The following is a 25,589-nucleotide window of genomic DNA, read 5'->3' as shown; positions in this document are numbered from 1 at the left end:
ATATATATATATATATATATATATATGACCTCAAGGAATTTATTACATAGAGGAAAAATAGAACAGGAAAAAAAAGGTAAAAGGGGGGGAAAGAAGTAGAAGGACAGAAGAGAAAGCAATACAAGAGGAAACAATAATAAGGTATAACTGGTGGCACTGGGAGGACTCAGACAATGCCTAGAATGCCTTGGGAGGTTGTTTTAAGCATGGCCTTCAAGATGCCAAGGTTGTAGAAAAGTTTTAAGAATGGAAGGATAATTTGTTTAGAAAAGGTCTTTTCAAATTTTAACTATCTTTGAAATCTAAATATATATGTGTATGTGTGTGTGTGTGTGTAAACATTTAATTTATTTAATATACATTATGTATATTTATTTATGGGAATATAGGGATGCTAATCTGCATCTTGAAAGAGGAGTAGATTCTAAGTAGAAATAAATGTTAAAAGGAATTCCTTTGAAATGAATACCTTGATTAAAAGTAGAAAGGAGTGGAGTATATATAAAGTAAAGAGGAGGATCTAGAATAGAAGAAGGAGAAGGGTGAGAAATAACAGGACCCACAGGAAATTTCTACATTTCCTGAAAGGAATTTCATTCCAGGATAAAAAAAAAATACTGTCCTTTTTTTTTCTGTAGACAGAAGATTTAAGTTACCTTGGTGTGTGTGGCAATTCTGGACTCAGAAAATTGCTTCAGGAGAATACATCCAGTGAACATTTTGGATAGAGTGGGTTAGAAGAGAAGATAGAGAAAGGTAAGCAACCAAAAGGACAAATAGAATAATTTGACTGTCCTATTTTTTTTAAATGCTGAGAGTACCCTCAGGACTGACAAGGTAAATGGAAAGGAGAAGATATGCCAGGAACAGAGATATCCATAAACATAATTTGCAAAATTATTTGACAATTTTTAGAATGTTAAGCCCAGTGAAGACAAGCCAAAAGGGTAAGCATTGGTGAGAATTAGAAAAGAGTCATTCAAATCTGAGGACCACAAATTCTATATTCCTGAACTTGCCCCTATATTCAGTTAGAATGTTAGAATGTACATTATTAAAACTAAGATACAGTGGTGTATATATATATATATATATATATACACACACACACACACACACACACACACACACATATACATACACGCACACATGTACATATACACACATATACACTACATATATATTCTAATTTTATCCTCTCAAAACCCAGTAAAATAAATGCTAAGAACCTCATTTTAAATCAATGGATTCTAGAATGCAAGAAGTGATCAGTTCCTAATTTGTTCAATGAAACAAGTAGATTAATGATAAAAGCACAATCCAGATCTAGGTTATTTCTGATTTGAGAGTCCATGGTATTCTCCCTACATCATAGTTATCTTCTGTATTTTGGTATCTTTGGATCTCTTAATCCATCCATAAATAGAAATGAAAATTCTTTGTTAGTACATGTGTTCACATAGCTTGATTTAGAAGACATAGGTTCCCAGCCTAGTATTTTCATAATCATTTTCCTCATTGTTCACAGTTTCTTCTACTCATAATCTTTATTCTATTAAGGGAACCATGATCCTCATACCCACCCATCTATTTTTAAACCTCTAATAATCTTTTTCTGTTTTGCACTCATATCTCCAATTTATCGCTCTCCCAGTTCACTGTTTTGTATACCTGAGTACAGAGAAAGAGGTATCTAAAGAAAGCAACAGCCCTACATAATGTTCTTCAGTTCTGGGCTCTGGAATTCTCTTAGGAGAACAAAATGCAGCTCATCAGCCTTAACCCTGAGGAATGCACTTTTTCTAAACTGGCATCCTGATCTCTGAGATGCAATGTCTGACATATTTAAAGGCAACATACCTGTTAGATAGCTCTGGAGGTGCTGCTGTCGTCATATTTGAGTGGAAACACTGCTCTGTTGATAGCGGCAAAGGCCATGTCTTAGAATCTGGTGCAGGGTAAATGAAGGCCCCAATGGCCACCCAAAATGATAAAGTGATTCCAGTAATGAGGCCTCCTAGTGCACCCTTGATGAAGAAAGGAAAGTCAATATGAAATTGGACAAAACGGTTTGTTGAAAGAATCATGAGATGAGAAGTACTGCACCAAAGAGGTTCTGGGTGTCCACCTCAAATCTGGGTCACATGTGCTGGAACACAGCCAAAACTACCTTCCTGTCAACTCTCCCAATACAGTGTCATTCAGAATTTTATAGAGATCATTATATTTAGATTTCTAACATGAATTATTTCTCTACCTCTGGTTTCTTTCTCATTATTTAAAAAGATTTTAAAACCCTAATTGCTTGCCAAAAAATAAGTTTCAGAAGTTAAGAAAAACTTCACAGAATGGAGACAAAGCAGTCATGTTTCATCAACATCCATTTACACAAAAATTCTTACTCGTGTCTGTCATCCCAAGTGATTCTGGCAGAGTCCAGTGACTTCCAAGATTTGGAATTTTTTGTTTGTTTGTTTGAGTCTAAATACTAGCAAGTAAGGGTATTTACTCATACTACCAATTACAAGGCAAAAGGTGACACAAATTTAAATATTTGCTTTCCTCTATCTATTATAAGATGATTTTCCTGACTAAATAAAAGGACTGTTTACTATTACTATTGTTATCTATTTGCTAATTTAGATAATAAGTTAAATAGACAATGCATTAAGATCTTATACAGCAACTGCAGATATTTTTGTGACTAGGCAATCGTCTTTCTTCACATTATCTCCCAAGGACATAAATATCCTTGCAAATCTCAATATCATAAAAATGATTAAGACAGAGTTTTCCTAATACAACTGCAGGAGAAGTGTGAAAATGCCCTGAAATTTATCCATCCATCCATCCATCCATCCATCCATCCATCCATCCATCCACTTTCTTTACCCAACCCCCCATGATTTATCTAAAAGAGTTCAATAAGGACCAGGTAGACACAGATGCCAAATCAGTTGACTTGGTATTTATGGAATACCCTAAGGCATGCACATAAATAAACAAAGAATCAGGTTATCTGGAGTTAAAGACTTTCTAAAAATATATGCATGCATGGTAAGTGTATGAATAACAATAAGTAAATGGTATTTCAAATTATTTTTATCATATTACATCATAAATGTTAATTTTGATATTTATTCCCTGCCTAGTCATTTGAACAACATTTTCTTGAATTCATACTCCTAGCTTACCAGCCCAGCCAAATGAAGATGGTACAGCTATCATGATATCCCAGTCATGTCCCATCTCCTCCATACACATTAGTTAATCAAGTTAATAAAGCTAGCTACAATTTTAGATAACTACAGAAAAAATGAAATTGACATGTATTTTCACTTGAATTTCATTTTCAAACTTCTGTTTTAACTACACTGTTTCTGAATCCAGTGTCTTGTTTAAAGTTCATTTTGTTGTCCCTTAATTGAGAGAAATCTTAATTTAAACCCTAAAAAGTTACCTTTGATACCATGACATATGGTAGTTCATGACCACCCCTTTCCTTCTTTGTTTTCTGTTTCTGAAATGGCTTTGCTGAAGTCAGATATGGGAGGATTTTGATTCTGTTTGATTCTACTATGAATTTTTTTCCTAGCAAAGATAAATAGATTTTCCAACCAGAGGTTAGAGGAAAAAGAGGTGAGGAAATATATCTGGGGTTTTATCTGAGCTGGGAATCACAAAGAGGGAGGTAAGATGCTTACCTTCCAGTTCACAAAAGGGAACACAAGTCCCAAAGAGAATAAACCCAGCATTGGTCCCCCACACATGCCATGGATGCTGAGGGCAGCCTGTGGAATGAAGGAGATCAGATGAGTCTCACAACTCTACTCTATTTGTGGCTACCAGAACCATCCTTCTCTGGGACTTGATAAAATTTGGTTCAAGTCCTGACTATGCCATTTCCTTAGGTCAATTCTGGATCCAGTGATAAGCATTGTATAAAAAAAAGAAACTGAAAAAAATAAATCAAAAGGAAAGTTACATACATATGAACCCACACACATGCTTGTATATATGTGTGAGTATATGTGCACATATGTGTGGTTGTAAAGTGAAAACAGGTGATTTGGATTTGCTTGAAGAAGGTTTCACTTGAGTTGGAACTTATACATTTGTTTGTATTTTTATATTATCAAAAGTTATTTGTTTTTTCTTTTTTTGACTAGAAATATAGGTTAGTGCTTGCCTAACATGTACAAGGGGCCTTGGGTCAGTTAGGAGCATCCTAAAAAACTGTTTTTTAAAAATAATGTACTGTGTTATATTGTTACGAGTATGTAACAACAATTCCCTTCTTTATATAAAACTATAATGCACCAAAAATGTGGAAAAATAAAAATAATGTACTAAATAAATATATCTACTACATTTTTTATATCTTAGTTGATAAACTATTTGACTTAGTTTGAACAATTCTTTCTTTCTTTCTTTCTTTTTTTGTCTGTTACCCAGCTACTGCCATCCCACCCATTACAGCTCTAGGATATTGAAGCATTAAGTTCAGACATGTGGAGAGGACATTATACACTCCACATTCCATTTTTTGTCTCTCATGATTATACTCCATCTCGTTTGGAAATTGAGAGAGTTTGAGAAGTGTATTTCCACATCTTTCAACCTCTAAGTTATAGATTCCAATGAACTGGCCAGGGACTTTCTTTAAACTAATTTTCTGTAAACATAAAACTTAATTCCATGGTCTTCCAAGAGTTAGAAAATACATGTGCATTTATGTGCAAGTGAATGAGCCTATGCAAATGAAGAAACACATAAATATACACTTGTGTGCATGTATTCACACCAACTACTGTCAATGAAGCCCCTTCCAGTTCCTCAAAGCACTTACAAAGGACACAGCTTATCTAAGATCTTATCCTGTTTTTCAGGGGCCAACTATATGCAAGACAGAACTACTTGTGCACCCTGGACAAATTTAATCCTCACATCGCTCATCTTAGTAGGTAACACTAAATTTTGTATCTGAGAAAATTGGTGCTGAGAGAAAATATCAAAGTTCACTTTGTATTTAGTGAGTGGCAGAGGTAAAGATATAAATTCAAATTGCTATGGCTCCAAATTCCACATTTTCTTTCTAAAAGTAGTCTTAAAAAAAAGAATGTCAAGAGCACAGACCACAATGTCCTAATTCTTCTGTTTAAAGGAAAAGCGATCTTTTGAAAGAATCCACCATTTATAGTTAGAATAATTGAATTGTAATTATTGCCCTGACCCACATCACTAGAATTTGTTGAACTTTCTGTAACTAACTCACATTCATTCAACTGCAGTTTTCTTCTTTCTCTATAAAACTATACAGGGACAACAGACCTTCCAGTCCTCTTCAGTGTTCATATCCAGAACACTCTGTCTTTGTCCAGAAAGATGAGCTGCTATGCATTGTTAGTATTGCTTTCCCAGGTTACTTTTTAGTAAAGTCAGCACTTCAGATATGTCTTTGACATGATGGAGCAGGTAAGATTAAAGGCTTCCTTTTCCCCATTATTCTCAATTGAATATTCTTGATATTTCCTCTATTGATCAACAGCATTAATTCATAGTTGCTGTAGTTGCTAAATTTGGAAGCTAATTTACTGGCTATTATATAGAAGATCAATGAAATAGTAAATATATTTCTCTTCCCTCATGAAATAAAAATCAACAAGCTCATACAGAGTCACTAGCCAGATGCCTCGGGAAAAAAAATATCCAAGAGTTTCTGGATTTAAGTGTGTGTGTGTGTTGAAATATAATATGCATATGTATCTCTGTGTTGGACAAAGCAAACTACTTTTAACTTTTATATTTCTTTTTGTTATTAAACATGTTTAATTGGAGGAAGAGTTAAAGCTCATCAAACTCAGTTTTCTCCTTAATGCTCAAAATCCAATCTGAGCTATTCCTACAAGTAAACAGCAATGTCTACAGGAATATGCTTTGTGTTCAGGGTTGACTGAGGAGCTTATGCATAATTAACCTTTCCATGCCTTATTCCTCATGTGTCAAGGGCACATCATAATATCTGCTTCCTAGTGGAGTTTTTTTCTGTATTTTTTTATTGTTTTAGTGAGTATTCAATGTTGAATCCAAGAGAAAGTTCAGAATGATGTCTGAGCACCAGGGAGCACATGATAAGGGGCCCAGAATGTGCACTATGACTCACAATCTTCATTGCTGCTATTACCTACCCTGTTAGTGATCTCTAAATTTTTGAAGGATATCCTGTGTTGTTGTAATGTTTTGAGATCTAGAAAGTACTTTCTTCAGGTGAGATTAAAAATGTATCCTCAAGTCACTTCAGTCCTTAGCTGACAGTCCTTAGGACAGGTGTGTGTTGGTTAGAATGATCTTTCTAGAAGGAAGGCTGCAATTCCTTTGCTAAAGGGAGATATTTGTTGCCATTATCTGATCTCTCTCCCCTCTTCCACCTTATTATGGTTCTGTGTCACATATTTCAAGTGAAACAGGTTTCCTTACTGTTGGATTTCCCAGAGTCTTCAATGTATTAATATATGTTGTGGATCTGAGAAGGCAATGCAGTGTGCACCCTGTTCCAGTCTTTAACTATGGAAATTTTCTTCCTTGGAACATGTCACACATTTACATTTCACAGGATGACATTCTCCAGGACACACTTTGTAACATTTCAAACTAAAGTCTTACACCAGCATTGCTACACAAGCAAACAGAAACTCTGAAATAAACCAAATTATAAAATGTCAGCAAGAACAACCACACATTGAACTGGCCTGCCTTTGTTTAAGTGATCTGTCATTCCTGCCCCACCTACAAGAACATCTCATACGTGTGGGGTGGTTTTGCAAACATGAAATTAAAACTGGCTCTATCCTTCACACTGAGAGATTTGGGTTCCTTTTTCTACATGCAACATCAGAATATGAATAATGTTTCATTAAATCAAATATAGCAAAACTGTTTGGAAAATTAAATAGATCAACTTCATATATTTGTATTTCTTGTCTTGAGAAGTGTCTGACCTAACTTTCCTATGCACATATATAAATATATTTCATTGAATATCAACATCAAGTATATTCAAAAGACACTGAGTTTAAAAATATATATAAGTAAATAGCAGAAAGATCAGTAGAGTAGAGGGAAGAGAACAGAGGGAGGGAGGAGGAGAGGGAAAAGGGAAGTACTGGGGACTGAACTAGGACAAATTATATTCCGTGCTTTTATGTCAAAATGAATCCTATTATCATGTATAACTAGAAAGAACCAATTAAAACCTAGAAAAATTTCAGTTGCTTTTATGTGTCCAACAAAGTCAGATATGTTCACAAAAATGAATGGACCATCTTGGAGACTAATACATCTCCAAGGAAGCAGAATATCAGGGCTTCATTTCTTGCCTGCCAGCATCTCCTATACTGCATGAACTGTGTGGCACACATGTCAATCAGGAAAGTGAGCCCAGCTCTCATCTAAAGTAGGACAGGCAGGTGAGTGCATCCCTCAATGCACTCCCTACTCAAAGTGTTATTTCTCCCCAGTACTTGGGAAAGTCCTGGCCTTCTCTGGAGCCCCCTCATTTACCAATGCAAATATTTTTGGGAGGAAACAATTTAGAGATTCAAATTATCACCAAATTAAACAGGTTGACAATTCTTTAAGAATAAATACCAAATGAAAACAACAAGCCTCAAGGCTTCAGAAGCAGATTAGAAATAGAGATTCCATGAATTGTGAAAATAAACCTTTAAAAAATGCACATGAGGTCACTAAAAACAAACTTCGCCTAGTTGCCAGTGTTTCTTGTGGATAGAAAAATATCAGTATACTTCAAGCTGTGTAAAAGAATTATAATCAAGCATCTGTGATAAATAGTAAGTTCACAACTTAACAGAAAGGATACTAAATTTTGGTTCCACAAATTATCTTATTTAAACAGTAAGTAATCAAGTCACTTAAATATCTCAGATTTATTCTCTGAATATTAAAATGGAAATAACTGAAGCTATGTAAGTAGTCCTTTGAAAGAAAAAGTAGGATGAACTCTTTTGTGAACTAGAAAGTATATATATATATATATATATATATATACACACACACACACACATACATATATATATATAAAATATGGATTCTATTTTATTAATATCCACTCAATCTTACCATTGCTGTCCACTATCCAGTGGTTTCTATTCATTTACTCTTACTCATTTCTTCAATTAGGCAGCATTTATTGAAAACCCATATCATAGCTAGGCGCAGTGGAACAGACTTGTAATTCTAGTGACTTAGGAACCAACACAGAGGATTGCAATTTCAAAGCTAGCCTCAGCCACTTAGCAAGGCCCTAAGCAACTTAGTGAGATCCTGTCTCAAAATAAATTTTAAAAATTTAAAAAGGGATGGGGATATAACTAAAGCCCCTTGGGTTCAATCAATCCCAGGTAGCTGTGAGAACTTAAGCAGGATATTTTCACTCTTTTCTACAATCATCTACAAAATGAAGGTGTTGCAATAGAATATTCTTGTGTTTCTTTGTAATGCTAATGTTTTATGGAACTGGAAGTTGAATATATGAGCAACAGTTTGATTTTGATAATAAAATTTAGTTGTATCCTAATTTCACCACTCTTTAATTGTGTGAGTTTGGGACAATTCTTTGTTTCTTCATCAGGAAAATGAGTATATTAATTACATAACCCCTTAAGAAAGTTATAAACATTAAATTAGGTAATACATAAAGGGCTACACCTAGTTCATAGTAGGTATTATATATGTTAATTGGTGTTTTCACTATTATGGTTATTATTGATAGAATTTTAAAATTAATTTTAACACAGTGAACTTTGTCTCTATCCATTCTTGTTGTAGCAGTTTCTGCTTCTGAAGATACTTTTGGTTGAAATATTGCATGGACGTTTAATTGGGACCTGATATGTTTGAATATCAGTAGTTGAAGACTAGAGAAATAGTTAAAACATTAGAAAAATGAGTGAGGACAAAGTTGCTATGAAGTTAAATGTGTCTTTTCCCTTGTTAGTTACCTGTACAACGCCCCCCAGGAGAGATGCGGCCACAGCCATGGAGGTGCACAGGATGCCAAATAAGAGACCTGGAAGAAGGAAAGATATGACCATCATTTCCTTCCTTGAGTCCTCAACCAGCACTGCCTAATACCAGCCCTCTTCCAGGGGACTGCAGTGAGGGCTGTCCACATGTGGACATCACAAGCCCCACCCAGGGAACTAAGGTGACCCTTCCTCTGAGCACTTGCTTTCTCAGGTCAGGTGGAAGAAACCTGAGTCAAGCATCAAATAATTTCTAGGATTTCAGAAAAAAAAAATGTCTTACAGAAACAGCATAAAAATGTGGAAAGGGCCCAAACAAATCCAGACTAAATTGATGGAAAGTAATACCTGGTGAACCACTCACCAGAAATGTTCTAAAAAAAGAAGCACTCACCCTCTTTGGATTTCAGATGGCTAAGTAATATGCATTGCACCTCACCTTTTTTCTAGTCAGGAAAGCTTTCTGTTTTTCGTTTGTTTGTTTTTGTTTGGTTTTTTTCCTCTAGTGCTATATGCACACTGTCCTTAGGACCCTCTGTATATTACATAATCACGTATTTGTCTAAGCATCAACATGGGCAGCTTCAGAGTACTGTGCTCCTCTGGTGTCACAGCACTCACTAAATGTGTCAGCATGTACTTTTCAGTCATTTTTTAGGATGTTATCTTCTTTTAAACTATTAAAAAAGCATTTTTTACTGTATATCTTTCTTTAAAAATTATCTTTAAAATATGCTGAATTTCCACAATTGCTTGAAAACTAAATAAGAAAAGGAGGGATAGACAAAGAGCCAGAGAGAGACAGAGAGATAAATGCACAGGAAACCACTTTGTTCATTCTGTTTTAATGTTCTCTTTCTGTAAAATACTAAGTCTAGTTCCCAATGTTACTATTAATTTAATTTCATTGAATTCTGAGCATAATTTGGACACTTTAATTCATGCCAGTATTAAAAGTCAAAACTTGATACATACCCCCCAAAAGTTCACATTCTAAGAATGGACTATAAATTAATTAACTAATTAATCCTATAATTTACCTCAATTTAGTTTATTCAGAGTAGTGTCTGGTACTCCACAAGTACTATGTGTTTTCCATTATTATGATTTTACTTCAGATTTGGTATTTACTAATTTATCACTTAAGTACTATGAGAATCTCACTCTTGAAATTGGCAAACAAATTTTGATGCTATGTCCTCTAACTTTTCAATAAGACAGAGAAAAATAAGGAAATTCACAAAAACAACACAAACCACGGTTGATAAATAAGCCCTTGTCAAAATTCCAAAATGGCCCTGCTATCTTTAAACTTGATGGATTACACTGAAGAAAACAATGTTTGCACTGACTCAGTATTGTTTCATGAAAAAGAAGAGCTACATCTGCCTGAAGAAAAGAGCAAATGATATTTTCTCTCTCTCCTACTGAATGCCCTTCTCCTGGACCAACAGCTATCTGTTCAAATGAAATTCTAGGCAATCATCCTTCAAATTCAGGGGTTCTCCTTTTTTTGTGTGTGGTGATAGGGAGTCCATTCGGCTTCCTTTCCCATAAAATCTTTACACTACCACCAACTGCAATCAATGTCAACATGCACAAGCAGGAAGCTTAGGGGAAATTTGTACGAGTTCCATGGATACCTGAAAGCATGTCACCATGCAAAGCATTGAAGGTGAGGAGAACAAAGCTTTAGAGTTGCAGGAAGTTCTGTCGATTTTCCCAGATCTGCTAGTCATCAGCTAAAATGACTAGAAAAGAAAACACAGGCATAGAAGGCACCTCCACCTCAACCCAACATAGCCATGAATATCTTCTAGAAATTGAGTCTTGAACTTGGAACAATGCCTATCCACTTGTGATTAGTACTAACTCAGATAGGAAGTAAAATCAAGACAATTTAACTTCCCAGTTATCATGATCAGTATCCATCTCTCTTTCTTCGAACATAAGTAAAAAGTAAAAAGAAATATGGAATCCATGATAAAACAAGGCCAAAGAACAGAATGAATATATTAATCTGAAGCTCAAATTATGACTTTACTTCAGATTTGGTATTTACTAATTTTATCAGGTAATCATTATCAGAATCTTACTCTTGAAATTGGATAACTCTCAAATAAAGGAAAGGTCCACTTTCTGAAAATAATCCTCCTGATGAAACAGAAAAAAAGAAAGCATCTAAAAACTGGCACTCTCAATATTATACAAGAAAACATAGTCTTAATGAATCAAAGATGTGTAGGTCAAGAGAAAACAAATGAGGTTAAAAGAAAACTAGCAATATAGGGTACAACAACAATAACTCTAGATGAAGATGGATACAGGTGGGTTGAAGCAGGACTACAAAAATAAAATAAAATAAAATAAAATAAAATAAATCATCATATTTGACCAAGAAATTCCACTTCAACCTATTTGTAAAAAAGCAATGGAAATATGTTCAAAAAAAGGATTTATGCAAGATTAGTCACAACACAATAAAGTCAAACTGAAATAGCCTATATCAATCAATAGACATAAGGTCCTCCATATCTGTGATGTCACATTGCCAGATTCAACCAACTGTGATTGAAAATGTTTTAAAAAAATGTGTCTGTAATAAACATTTCCAGACTTTTATTATTGGCATTATTCCCTAAATAGTATAGTCTAATAACTATTTACATCCCTATTTACATTGTATTAGGTAATATAAGTAATCTAAAGATAATTTAAAGTATATGAGAAGATGTAAACAGGTTACATGAAAATGTAACACCTTTTTAAGGAAATTGAGGAAATAAGAAAATTGAGTATCATCAGATTTTGATATGCATGGAATGTTCCAGATGCCAGCCCTGTGAATGGCTATGGATGTTAAAAAACAAGCTAATTAACTATCGAAAAAATAAAGAGCCTGTGTTATATTCCTACATGACATATTTAACAATTAAAAGAAATGAATTTCTGATACACAAAAAAAACACGTGTAATATAAATTTCAAAAATATGCTATGAAAGAAGTCTTACAGAGAAATAATGAGTACTGTGAGATTTCAGACATCCTAGAAGAGGCAATATTAATCTTTACAAGAAAAATAATATTAATAATTGCCTCTAGAAAAAAGTAGAAGTACAGAGTGACTATAAAGGGCATGGGAGTGATGGTAATTATTTATATATTCATAAAAGTTATGTAAGTATATGGATTTATCAAAATTCAGAAAAATATTTTTTAACATTAGTCCATTTCATTATAAATAAATTTCTTTACAATAAAAAAATACTTGAACTACATGCTCAATTCTAGTTAACAATATACATGCTAAGATTATGATGAAAAATGTGTTGATCTCTGTAATTTACTTTTAAAACTATAAAAATATGATGGATTAATGAATAGTCAGAGAGCTAAATAGAAGGTAAAAAAGTGAGTTTAGAATGATGCTAATTAGTGATCTAACTGATGTGTATATCATCCATAATATATATGTGAACTGTAAAGTTTTTAAACTTGGCTGTATAATTTTATTTTTATAATAAATGGTTAAGAACAGAACAAAATAATTAAAATCTCATCATTGTTACTAGATTTTGGTCTTGGAAAGTTCAAAACAACATTGAGAAAAACTTGAGTTTTTCAAGTATATAGAGGAAAGGGACAAGTTAGGAATAAAAGTCAAAAAAGTGGATTATATAGCAAACAAATAACGTAAAATTAAAAGTATGGCATCACAACTAGTCTTGGTGGCATGCACCTATAACACCTATAAAATGGACACTGAGACAAGAGGACCTTGAGCCCAAGATTGGCCAGGGCAACATACTAGGATCCCACCTCAGAAGAAAACAAAAAAGTGGAGGGTATAATAGAAAATGAATATTTGTAAATAATAACCACATTTGCTATTAAAAGCAATTTAAATTTGGGGAATCAACAAGAGTTGAGTAAACGAACAGATAAGGACTTTCAAAAACAAAAACAAACAAACAAACAAAACTTCCACTTCTACATTGACAATGAATGGTTTTGGAGATACTATGGGGAAAGCACCTTATTCATTATCTCAGGGAAAAGAAGAAAAAAGGGATGAGGAAGAAGAGGAAAGTAGGAGGGAGGGGAGAGAAAGAAGCAAAGAGTTGAAGGAGAAAACATGAGTATAATCAATATGTGAGTTAGAAAATAAATGATTAAATTGAAAAATAAAGTGGATTTCTGCTTGAAAAGCTTAGTCCTTCCCTAGTGCATATTTATTTCTGATTTAATGCCATGGCACAGGGGTGGGCAATTATAGCTGTTACAAGCAAAGAATAATTTTAAAGTCAATCTAAATGAATAAAAGACATGCATAGCCAAAACAATTGTTATAAAAAGTAACAACAGAAAAAAATTTAATTTTTCAACTAAAAGTGGTAACATTTTTCTACCAGATATTTTTGATAAGACTCCAAAGCTATGAATGAAAGTAGATATAATTTGTCCTACAATTGAGAAACAATTTAAGACAATTAATTATGTAATATAAAACATGTTTATAAATGAAAGAACTTCATATTATTCATTACTATAAAATAACTTCATATTATGCATTACTATTAATAAAAATATAAGCTTGGTGGGTGGTACACACCTGTAATCCCAGCAACTTAGGAGGCTGAGACAGGAGAATCATGAGTTAAAGCCAGCCTCAGCAACAGCAAGGTGCTAAGAAACTCAGTGAGACCCTGTCTCTAAATCAAATACATAAAAGGACTGGGAAATTATAAATTGACTATATATATATTTTTTTTCAATGAAGAATACTGAATAAATGATGCTAAAAACAAAGCTGTATAAGAAATAGAAAACAATTTAGATCCTCATCTTAATGTATAAACAAATAATTTAGAAATATCCAACATTAAATGTTAAACATAAAGGTATTTGCAATCTAGAAGAAAATATATGCATGAATTTTGAGTGTAAAATTTTGTACAGATAAGGAAATAATGAAATAAAAGAAATGATCCATATATTGGATCAAATATAAAATTAGAATTTCTGTGTTTCAAAATATGTTTAAAAATGCTAAGAGACATCCTGCAATAGGGTCACTATTTCCTGTATATATAAATAAATTTTATAAACAATAAAATATCTAATGTCTCACCAACAAACAAAATATGTCTATGTTTTACAAAAAATAAGCAATTTATTTATCATCTGGGTATGCTTGAAATACTGTAAATCAAAAATTTTAAATTAAAGCAAAAAAGTGAGTTATATGCCCATTAATTTGAGCAATTTTTAAAAATACAAACATCAAGCACATAGAGAAGTATGTTACCATTCACTGCACTACTCATTGACTTGACCCTAGTGGAACTGTCTCAATAGGTATCAAGAAATGTCAGCCAGTTTGTATTTCTTAACTGGTAATTTTCTCCTGGAAATTTGTACAAAGGGAAAAAAATAAAGATGCAGTCAAAGATTTATGTGTATGTGTTTTATCACAGATTTAAAAATGAAAAAAGTAACAATAATATAAAATTTTAAAAGGCATTTTATATACTATTATACAATCATTCAAATATCATATTTTCTAAGAATATGTAATAATTCAAGAAAAGACTTACTGTAGTTTGCTGAGAGAAAATCAGGAACAAAATTGGTTAGATAAAATTTTATTTGTGAAATACAAACATTTTATCAAATTACCTAGATTTTCTATAGTGAATAAATGAAGTGTATAATTTACTTATACTTAAAAAAGTAAACTTCTTAAAACTATACAATGATAAGTGTTCCAGTGATTATAATCATAATATGCAATCTTCTGGTTAAATAAGAAACAATTATTCTTTGAGGTAAGATTACTGGGAGTTTGCTTTTAAGAGATTTTCTTTAGAAATCCATTTGGGTATTTTAGAGTAATTGACCATACTGAGCAGAACGTCTTCCTATGCAGATGACTAATATGATCAATACAGCATAATCAAGAGATGTTTGTATGATAAGTGTAGAGCATAAGATATCTGAAAATAAAGTTTATATAAGGTGAATTAGGTTGTCATTACTTTCTATAACCATCCTGGCATCTGTAGAAGTATAAGAATCTATAGAGATTCTTCATAAGTCTCAGTGTGCATTTGTGGCTGTAAGTATATCCTGAATAGCACATGAAAGATTTTGAGATGCACCAAATGTACATTCTATGATACGGAGTAAAAGGTCGACCAGCTGTACCTACATAAGCCTTTACTGATCCAGGTGCTCAGCTCGTCAGAGAGATGGGGAAAACAGCTCTTGACAAAATCCTCAAAGGTCACTGTTGCTAGGGCATTGATGCTGGCAGCCACGGTACTAAAGGGAAAGAAAAGCAAGAACATAGTTCAAACTAAACAAGGCTAAGCCATCAACCTGCCCTATCATCCAAGGCAGATAGACAAAGGAGAGGTCTATAAAAAGGAGATGTCGACATATGTCCATGTTCTGGAACTTCAGAGGAATACATAGCCTGTACTCATTCATCATAATTTCTTCTGCAATAATGCTCTTTCAATTATTCCACAAACTACACAGAAAAAGTTAGACTTTTATGCTCTGACTCCCATTAATTCCTCTTAATGAATAGTTAATAAGTTAGCAGGGAATAAAAGAGGGAGTGTGTGTGTGTGTGTGTGTGTGTGTGTGTGTGTGTGTGTTTAGGTTGGAGTGGAGCTGGAAGTAATGACTATCTTAACCCAAGAATCAGTTTACCACTGATTCATAATTCATAAATTAATGTGTCTGCTTTTTAATTCTTTGTACTAAGCATACAATGGTGAACAGAAAAAAACATGGGTCTTACACTCTTAACTAGGAATGCCGATATTTAAAACCAATTATACAATTGATTCCAGTTGTGAAATTGTTAGGAAAACAACAAGATTCCATAAAAACATGCCCCAAAGAGACCTAAACAGACTATCCACAAGATTCCCTTTAGGAAGTGGGAAATAAAGACAGGTATTGAAAGGAGTCATGCAAAGTAAGAAAAGATGTTTGGAGGATGAAGGGAAAATTATATAGAGGCACCTTGATGGATAGGCACTTCTCCTTCTTTTTACATTCTGAAGCCCCCTTCATAGCTGGAATGCAGAAGAGGTCAGACAGAGAAACAGCAAAACCAAAAATGCATGAGTTCTGATGTTCCCTCTGACTTTCCTTCAGAGTTCCCTCCTACTAGACCTAAAACTTGTTTGAATGTCAGAAAGTTTGAAACTTTAGGTTTTCTTTATAGAATAGCATGAAATCTTATTTAATTCTTCATGTAGACCAGAATATTTTAGCTGCTAAAATAGAAAACTATTAAATTCAAATGGGGCAAAAAAAATCACAATTTAAAAACTATTCCCTTTAGAACACATAATATTAAAACTATTCTTTTAAAAATAAATCACCGCTTTCAAAGCACAATTATATAATAGAATGAACACAAAGTTGAAATTGTAAGAAGATAAACTTCAAAAATATTTGCAGATATTACGATTTATGTACAGACCCAGAAGAATTAGCTTAAAGTAACTAAGGGAGACCTAGTTGTCAAGAATATTATGTAAAAGAAAAGCAATACATACATAACAGTCTAACATAAATCAGATTTTAAATCACAGTCATTAAAATTATTTATATCACCATAGTTAAAAATCAGTACATGAATGGAATATAAAAGAGCATTCTGAGAAGCTCTCAAAGACAAAGAATCTAGGAAATAATAAAAGCAGTCTTTAAAGAACATGGTTTAAAGATGGCTTATTAACTATGAAACAATAGAAAACTGTCTACTAATGTAGAAGTAAAATAAACTAGCAACTTTAATTGATTTGCTATATTATAAACATAATATACATGCTTTAATGTAAATATACTAACATGGGGGATGGATGACTTAAAATCATAAAACGGAGAATCCTTTATGACAATGTTGTTAACCCAGAAATAATAATGGAAAATTGTGAATTAAAAACTCAATATTTTTTATTTTATTCTTTTTTCCCTGGTATAGGGCCTCATGCATGCTAGGAAAGTACTTTACCACTGAGTTACAACCCAAGCTCTTTTAAATTTTATTTTTAGACAGGATCTCACTAATTTGGCCAAGCTGGTTTCAAATTTATAATCCTCCTGCCTCTGTCTCCTGACTAGCTAGGATTACAGGCATGTTCAATCACACCCAACTAAAATCTCAATATTTCAAAGGAAAACATGGAAGGCTAGGTAGTATGTTTCAGGTCAGAGCCCCTGCAAGAATACCCCAACAGGGCAATGCATGGAGTCATAGCAGCAAAGCTGAAATTTCAATGATGGCAGAGATGCCAGCAATGTGCAGTACTCATCAGAGAAAACTACAGGCTGCATGCAAAGTCAGCCCAAGAGAAAGACCATATAGGTTGCAACCAGAAAGTCCACATAGGAGGAACTTCTCAAAGTCTTGGGAGCCCACCTTCACCATAAAACACTCCAGATACCAGACTTGAAACTTTAGAACTTAATTTTTACTGCTAAGTTCTTGGTCTTGCCTTGAGACACTAATTCTATTTTTTCTCCTATTCCTCTTTTTTGAAATGGAAATGAATACCCTGTACCTGTCCCACTACTGTATATTAAATGTCCATAACTTTGATTTTTTACAGGGCTCACAAATGAGCTTGCCTTGAGTCTCAGGAGAAACTAGTCATATTTTTGAGCATTACTAGAACAGTTAAAATTGTGGATAATTTTGTGATGAAATGAGCCATCTTTGGGGGGGGGGTTTACCTGGGATTGAACTTAGGGGCAGTCTATCACTGTGCCACATCCCCAGCCGTATTTTGTATTTTATTTAGAGACAGAATCTCACTGAATTACTTAGTGCCTTACTTTTGCTGAGGCTAGCTTTGAACTCATGATCCTCCTGCTTCAGCCTCCTGAGTTGCTGAGATTACAGGTATGCACAACCACACCTGGTTGAAATGAGTAATTTTACATCATAAGGTAGACATGAACCTTTGGGATCCAGGTACAAAATTCTATAGTGCAAATGATGAATATCCACTAAAAGTCCATGTGTTAAAGGCTTGGTCCCCAAGGTGGTTCTTCTGTGAGGTGATGGAATCTTTGAGAATTAAGTCCTTTTGGGAGGTCCTTAGGTCATAGAAGGAATGTCCCCAAAGAAGATTATGGGGCCCTGACCCCTTCCTATCCCTCTCTTCTACTTCCTGGCCCATGAGCTGAGTGAATTTTATTTTGCCATGGCATGCTGCCTCCTTGGAACTCCAAACTAATGAATAGTTGATCAGAGGCTAGAACCTAAAAACTATAAATCAAAATAAGCCATTTATCTTAATAATTTACTTGTCTCAGGTATTTCATTATAGTGATGCAAAGGTAACTATACAGTATCAGAAAAGGTCGAGATAATAACAGAATGGTGTAGATGAAGGACAATCTAGGCTTACATCCTGCTTCTGCAGTTTACTAACTCACCATGGATAAATTGTCTACCTTGTTAAACCTATTTTTGAATCAGCAAACCAACAATAATGTAAGTACAGTTTTTAGTCTCAAATGCTGTGTGATCACTATTGAGCAAATACAAATAAAGCATTCAATATGACCGTGGACACATAATAAGTGTTAAGCAGATGCTGTTGATTATTACCTCCATTACCCTTGTTATTTCATCATCATTGTCATCATCATTGTCACCATCAGCATCACATTGTTGTTGATGTACTAACCTCAATGTTCCACTAAAGGCACAAGCCACAAAAAGTCCTGGAAGTCCTGGCATTGTGGCAAAGAGCTCCATGACAAAATAAGGCATCAGCTAGGGGAAGAGAAAGAGAAAGAAAGAGAAAGGGTGGGGGTGGGGAATCATGCTCTTCTCAGCAATATCAGAAATGTGGGAATGTAGCTTTTCTGTAAAAAAAGATTATATATATATATATATATATATATATATATATATATATATATATATATATAAAACGCCATTTTCTTGACTATTTACTCTGATTGTTAGCAATTAAACCTGAAAAGCAAACCCTTAAAACATGCCTTGATGGCATCCAGATATTATGATTCCACCTTATACCAGGCTTGTAGCAAAGCAGCCACTCTATGACAAGCAGGATGAATGAACATGCAGGGGAGGAGCAAGAGAGTGATTGTTCCTCCAGAACATACTATCTATACATGGAATTTTAAAAACACATTTAATGTAATATGTTGTCATGATATTTAAACTATGCTAAGGAGACATGATCAGAAATGCTATGGCAGTAAGGGTCATTTTCTTCAACTGACAACCAAAGCCAAATTTACCTTCTTCTCTCCCCAGCTTTAAACTGGTCTCAGGCCTTTAGATATTGAAGTGTGTTTTGTTGATGTTGTGGTTGATGTTGTTGTTGTTTTGTTTTGTTTCAATACTCAGTTTGAACCAGGGTATAACAAATGCTAGGCACGTCCTCTACCCCTGAGCTACATTCCCAGCCCTTAGAGGTGTCCTCTTGTTACATGCTCAATTCCCCTTATTGCAACCTGGTGCATGTGACACCATCAACAGCAGAGGAGAGAAGCTAAGTCCTTGGGGTTTGAGAAGTGTCCAGAGGACAAGGCAGAATAGACTACACTTCACCAATGATGGCCAGAACCTCACTCATTCCGGCTGTTTCCCCCAAGGAAACTATACCTGGTCTGGTGCTGAGATCATACCAGAAGTCCAAGGATCACAGTCTTTGAAGTGGGAGTACATGATCAATCCAGAGAAGACAGCACACACCAGAATGATCCAGAGACCCAACAAGTTAAAGTACAAGGCACTAGAAGAGAGCAATGAGCCAACTGGTCACCTCTATGCCATGTCACAGTGTAGAAAGGGCACAACCAAAGACTCTAGGTTAATTTCTGAGGAGTCCTTTAGCTCTCAAGAATCATTCGATTATATACTTTTGCATCTGTGAAAGTGTCTTATATTTTTAGACTACTTAACAAATGTGAATAAGGTAAGATTTTAGATGGATAAATGGAATCTCTTTTAAATTGCAATGGTTCCCCCTCCCACCTTTTGCAAAATCTCAGTATGTGTGGTATAAGATCTATTCTCTTGGATAAAATTCCACATACCAATCTCATTATATAACTTTAAGTGATTTTCCCCCCTACTCAATTCAGAAAACTGTCAAAAAAACAACTTACATTTTAACATCTTTTCTTCCAGAGGGATAATGAGATAATGTAGAAATAGACAAGTTATGGAAATATTCACTTTGGTGATTAATTCAGATGAAAGTTTAAGTTGAATTTTTTAAAGATGCTACAAAGTATGAAAAACTTAACATCCTCTTAACCATACTATTTGGAGCTATTCATCTTATTCTATAAGTCACAAGCATGCATAATTCCAGTTGGGAGATTTTGTAGAATCCTATGGTTACTTCATATCCATTCAGTCATTTGAAAGTCAGAAGCTTTCTCATATTCTTTTTTAAATGTTCAAATCATTTTTGTTAGTTTATTTTAATTATAAAGAATGATGGGTTTCATTGTGGCATACTGATGCAGTCATATAACACAATACTATCAATTTTACCCTGGCCTCCTCCCTTTCCTATTCCCTTTCTTCTACTGTATTGGTATCCCTTCCATTTTCATTTTATTCCTTTCTTTCCATTCTGGCTCCTACGTGTGAAAGAAAACATATGTATTTCATTTTCTGAACCTAACCCACTTTGCTTAACATGATGCTCTACAATTCCATCTATCTTTCTGCAAATTATATAATTTCATTCTTCTCTATGGCTGAATAAAATTCCACTGTATATATGTACCACATTTTCTTTATCTATTCATCTATTGACAGATACTTAGGCTGAGGACATAACTTGGCTATTATGAATTGTGCTGTGATAAACATGGGTATGCATATGTCTTTAAAGTCGCTGACTTTAATTCCTTTGGATAAATATCAAGGAGTGGCATAACTGAATCATAGTGTTGTTCTGTTTTTATTTTTTTGAGGAGCTTCCATACAGATTTCCATTGTGGTTATATTAATATACAGCCTCACAAATAATGGATAAGAATTCCTCTTTCCCTATTTCTTCACCAACATTTATTATTGTTTGTATTCATGATGATTATCATTATGCTTAGAATGAGATGAAATCTCAGCATAGATTTAATTTTCATTTCCTTGACAGATAAAGATGCTGAACCTTTTTTTATATATATTTGTTAGCCATCTGTACTTTTGAGTAGTTTCTGTTCAGTTCACTTGCTCATTTACCAAATAAGTTATTTAGTTATTAGCATTGAGTTTTTCAGATTTTTTTTATATAGTCTGGAAACCAATTCTTTGTCAAAAGAGTAGATGGCAATGATTTTTCTCCCATTATGTAAGCCATGTCTTTACTCTGTTAATTGTTTTCTTTGTTGTTCAAGAGCTTTTTAATTTGATACAATCCCATTTGTCAATACTCACTACTATTTCCTGAGCAACTGGAGTTCTATTCAAGACATTTTTACTGTGCCTACATGTCGAAATGTTTCCCCTGTGTTTGATCTCAGAGTCCCAGAGCTACTGGTCTTACACCTAGATCTTTTATCCATATTGAATTAACTTTAATATGGAGTAGGAGAAGGATTTCATTTCATTCTTCCACTTTTATATATTCAATTTTTGTAACATCATTTTTAAAACAGGTTTTCCTCTCTTCACCATATATTTTTGGCACTTTGTCAACAATCAGATCACTACAGATGTGTGGGCTGGTCTCTGTCTTCTATTCTATTCCATTGAAATATGACAATATCATGCTGTTTTTGATGCTATGGCTCTGTATTATAAATTGAAACTGGCTATTGCAACACCTCAAACATTGCTCTTTGTGTTCAAAACTACTTTGGCTATTCTGGATATTTTGTTCTTTGATATAAATTTTAGGCTTATATTCTCTGTGTGAAGAATATCTTTGGTAATTTCATGGAGATTGCATTTGATAATATGTTTATTTTACAGTACTAATTCTGCCTACCCATGCATATAAGAGGTGTTTTCATCTTCTAGTGTCTTCTACTTCTTTTTTTTCAGTGTTCTGTAATTGTACTTGTAGACATTTTTTCACCTTCTTCATTAAATATGTATTCCTAGGTATTTTACTTTTTTATAAAAAAGCTATTGTAAAATGAAATAGTTTTCCTAATTTCTTTTTAAAAAGATTCATTATCAGTATATAGAAAAGCTATTGATCTTTATATGTTGTTTTGCATCCAGCTACTTTATCATCTCTGGGATTCTTCTGGTGATAAATTCCAAGTCTTCTAGGTATAAGATCATATTATCTGCAAACAGAGATAATTTGACTTCATCTATTCCTACTAGTATCCTTTTATCTATTCCTCTTCCCAAATTGTTCTGGCTAAAATTTCAAGTAATATGTTGACTAGGAGTGGTGAAAGTGAACATCCTTGACATGTTCTTCATATTAAAGGAAATGCTTTTAGTTTCTCCCCATTAGTATGATATCAACTTTGGATTTGACATATATAGTCATTATGATGTTGAGGTAAGTTCCCTCTATCCCTAGTTTCTTTATTGTTTTCATTAAGAAGTGATGTTCAATTTTCTCAAATGACTTTTCTGCTCTTATTGAGATGATAATGTGATATTTATCTTTACTTCTATAATGAATTAACATTTATTGATTTATCTATGTTGAACTATCTTTGCATCCCTGAAATAAAACCAACTTGAATGTGATGTGTGACAACTGATGCATTATTGAATATTTGCTAATATTTTATTAAGGAGTTTTACATTTATATCCATCAAAGAAATTGGTCTGTATTTCCTTTTCTTGAGTGTTCTTATTGAGTTTGGCTATCAGGTTGATAGTGGCTTTGTAGAATGAGTTTTGAAGCATTTATCCTTTTCTAATTAATGGGATAATTTGAAGAGTGCTGGCATTAATATTTAATAATCTAGTATAATACAGCTATGACTCCATTTGGTCCTGGGCTTTTCTTTGTTGGAAGACATTTTTGTCACTGCTTCAGTCTCATTGATGAATTCATCATGTCCTGTTGTTCTAATTTTGGTAGATCATATATGTCTAAAAAATTATCCTTTTATTAAATATTTTTATTTTATTGGAATATAAGTTTTCAAAATAGTCTATAATGACCCTATAGATTTCAGTTTTGTCTGCACTAATATTTCCATTTTAATCTCTAACTTTATTTAGGTCTTCTGTTTTGTTTTCATTATTTAATGCTACTTTAAAAAACTGATTATAGTTTCAAAGAACTAACTCTTCCTTGATCCTTTTTACTATTCTTTATGTTTCTATTTCTTGAATTTGACTGTGATCTGTATTATTTCTTTCTATTACTTTTGGTATTGGTTTGCAAATAAGCAGTTCAATTATTTGAGATTCCTCTGCTGTTTTATGCAGGCATGTATAGCTATAAACTTTCCTCTTATAACAGTTTTTACCATACCCCAAAGCTTCTCATATATTGTGTTTCCAGTTTTGTTTAATTCTAAGAATTTTAAAATGTCCACCATGGTTAATTGTATAACCCATTCATCATTCAACTGTATTGTTCAATGAATTCTCCATGGATTTGTATAGTTTCTATAGCTTTTCTTGCTGTTAATTTCTAATTTAATTCATTAATATATTAAAAGAGTATGAAACCAAATCTTTTTTATTTGCTGAGATTTTATGCCTTAAAATATGATCAATTTTGGAAAAACCAGTGCTAAAACGGAAGCTTATTCAGCCATTGTTGGATAAAATATTCTGTAGATATCTGTTAAGTTGTTTTTTCAATAATATAATTTAAATCTAATGTATTTTTTGTGTGTAGATGACTTATTAGTGAGAGTGATACACTGAAGTCTCCCACAATTATTGCATTAGGCCCATTATACCCTTTATATTAAGTAATGTTTTTTTTATGAAATTGGGCAAACTGACATTCAGGGCATAAATATTTATAATTGTCATATCTTCTTGTTGCAGTGTTCCCTTTACCAATATGATAAAACCTTTTTTGTCTCTTCTGACCAGTTTTGTCTTAAAGTCTTCTTTGTTTGACATGACAATAGGGACTCTGCTTACATTTGGATTTCATTTGCATATGAAATCATTTTCCATCATTTTACTTTTAGTCTGTTGATTTATTTGCCTGTGAGGTGTGTTTCTTGGAGACAACATTCAGTTGGGTCTTATTCTTCAATCCCATCTTCCAATCTACATGTTTTAACTGAGGAATTAAGACCATTGATATAAGTGTTATTATAGAGCAGCATGTATTATTCTTGTCATTTTTAAAATTTAACATTTGATTCATTCCTAATTATCATATGCTTATTTATTTTTCTAATGTGATTTATCATTTACCATATTCTCTTGGTTATTTTTTATCTACCTCTTCTTTGTGTGGGATTCCTTTTAGTATCTTATGCTGTGCTAGATTAATGGTTGCAAATTCCTTTAGTTTGTGCTTATCTTGGAACATTTTTATTTCTTCTTCAATTTTGAAGGCTGACCTTTTCTGAATATAGTATTCTGGGTTGATTGTTGTTTCTTTCAGGACTTGAAATACATGGTCGTTATCTATGTCATCATGATGCATCTGCTGTTATTCCAATGGGTTTGGCTTTATATGTGATTTGGTGCTCTTTTATAGCTTTTAAATTCTTTCTTTCTTCTGAACTTTTTAAATTTTAGCTAAATTAAATTTTTGAAATTTTAATATAAGGTTTTATGTTCTGTCTAGGTGGGATTGTAAATTCATAACATTAACCAAAGAATTTTATAATTTTACCAGTCAACTATGAGAGATGAGAAACCAATGGGAAGATTGTATAGAATGTTAGTCCTGGTGTTTCAAATATGTTTCTCATTATAAATGGACTTTAATTACATACAAAATAAATTCTCCTGTTTGCCAAGTGCAGAACTTCATTGATTCCATAAAATATATTTACCAGGCAACTTTATGTGTGTACATGTACTCATTTTAGCTATGGATAGGATGTGATGGGAAGGGCCCCAATATCCTGCACCAACTTCCCCTACTTCCATAGCACCATTTATTTTTAGTAGTCTTGAAAGATACACTAGGGCCTAAAGGAAAAAAATGTCATTTAAATGACTTTATTAGTGATACTATTTCTAGGTTCAAGGAAGATCTGGCTTAAAATAAATTTGTCTTTGGTTAAGTAATCAGTCTTCTTGGTCATCCAATTAACTGCCCATATAATGAGCCACTCCTGGTTTTAGCTTGAAGCCACATTTAATATGAACTTTATGTATCTATTTCTGCTTGCCTATTTTGCAGGATGTATTTTTCCCAAGTAACAGATTTTTTTTCTTATTCCCCATTGGAATGTTTCAACTACATTAGTCTTCAGATAATTGAGCAAAAACAGAATATTTTGCTCAGCATTGGGCAAAGTGTGCTCAAAGATGGTGAGAGTCCTCCTCTGATCCTGAGTGGCCCCCCACAGGTCCAGAAGTACCCCTGAGAAACCCACTATTTCCTCACTA

General features: G+C 33.4%; 1 protein-coding gene across 1 annotated transcript in view; it reads right to left on the bottom strand.

Moving 5' to 3' along the window:
* Slc5a12 (solute carrier family 5 member 12) overlaps positions 1–25,589 on the bottom strand; it is a 53,393-nt gene that overhangs the window by 9,831 nt on the left and 17,973 nt on the right. Inside the window, exons 7-12 of the mRNA XM_005328057.5 lie at positions 19,721–19,850; positions 18,768–18,856; positions 15,257–15,369; positions 9,021–9,088; positions 3,705–3,791; positions 1,861–2,027 (exon numbers count right to left, since the gene is read on the bottom strand). Coding sequence (XP_005328114.1) covers positions 1,861–2,027; positions 3,705–3,791; positions 9,021–9,088; positions 15,257–15,369; positions 18,768–18,856; positions 19,721–19,850 — 654 coding nt within the window. The remainder of the gene's footprint in view (positions 1–1,860; positions 2,028–3,704; positions 3,792–9,020; positions 9,089–15,256; positions 15,370–18,767; positions 18,857–19,720; positions 19,851–25,589) is intronic.

This window comes from Ictidomys tridecemlineatus, chromosome 4, assembly GCF_052094955.1.
Source record: "Ictidomys tridecemlineatus isolate mIctTri1 chromosome 4, mIctTri1.hap1, whole genome shotgun sequence".
Taxonomy (NCBI): Eukaryota; Metazoa; Chordata; class Mammalia; order Rodentia; family Sciuridae; genus Ictidomys; species Ictidomys tridecemlineatus.
Note: the sequence above shows the minus strand (reverse complement) of the source record. Positions and strands in the feature narration are given on the sequence as shown.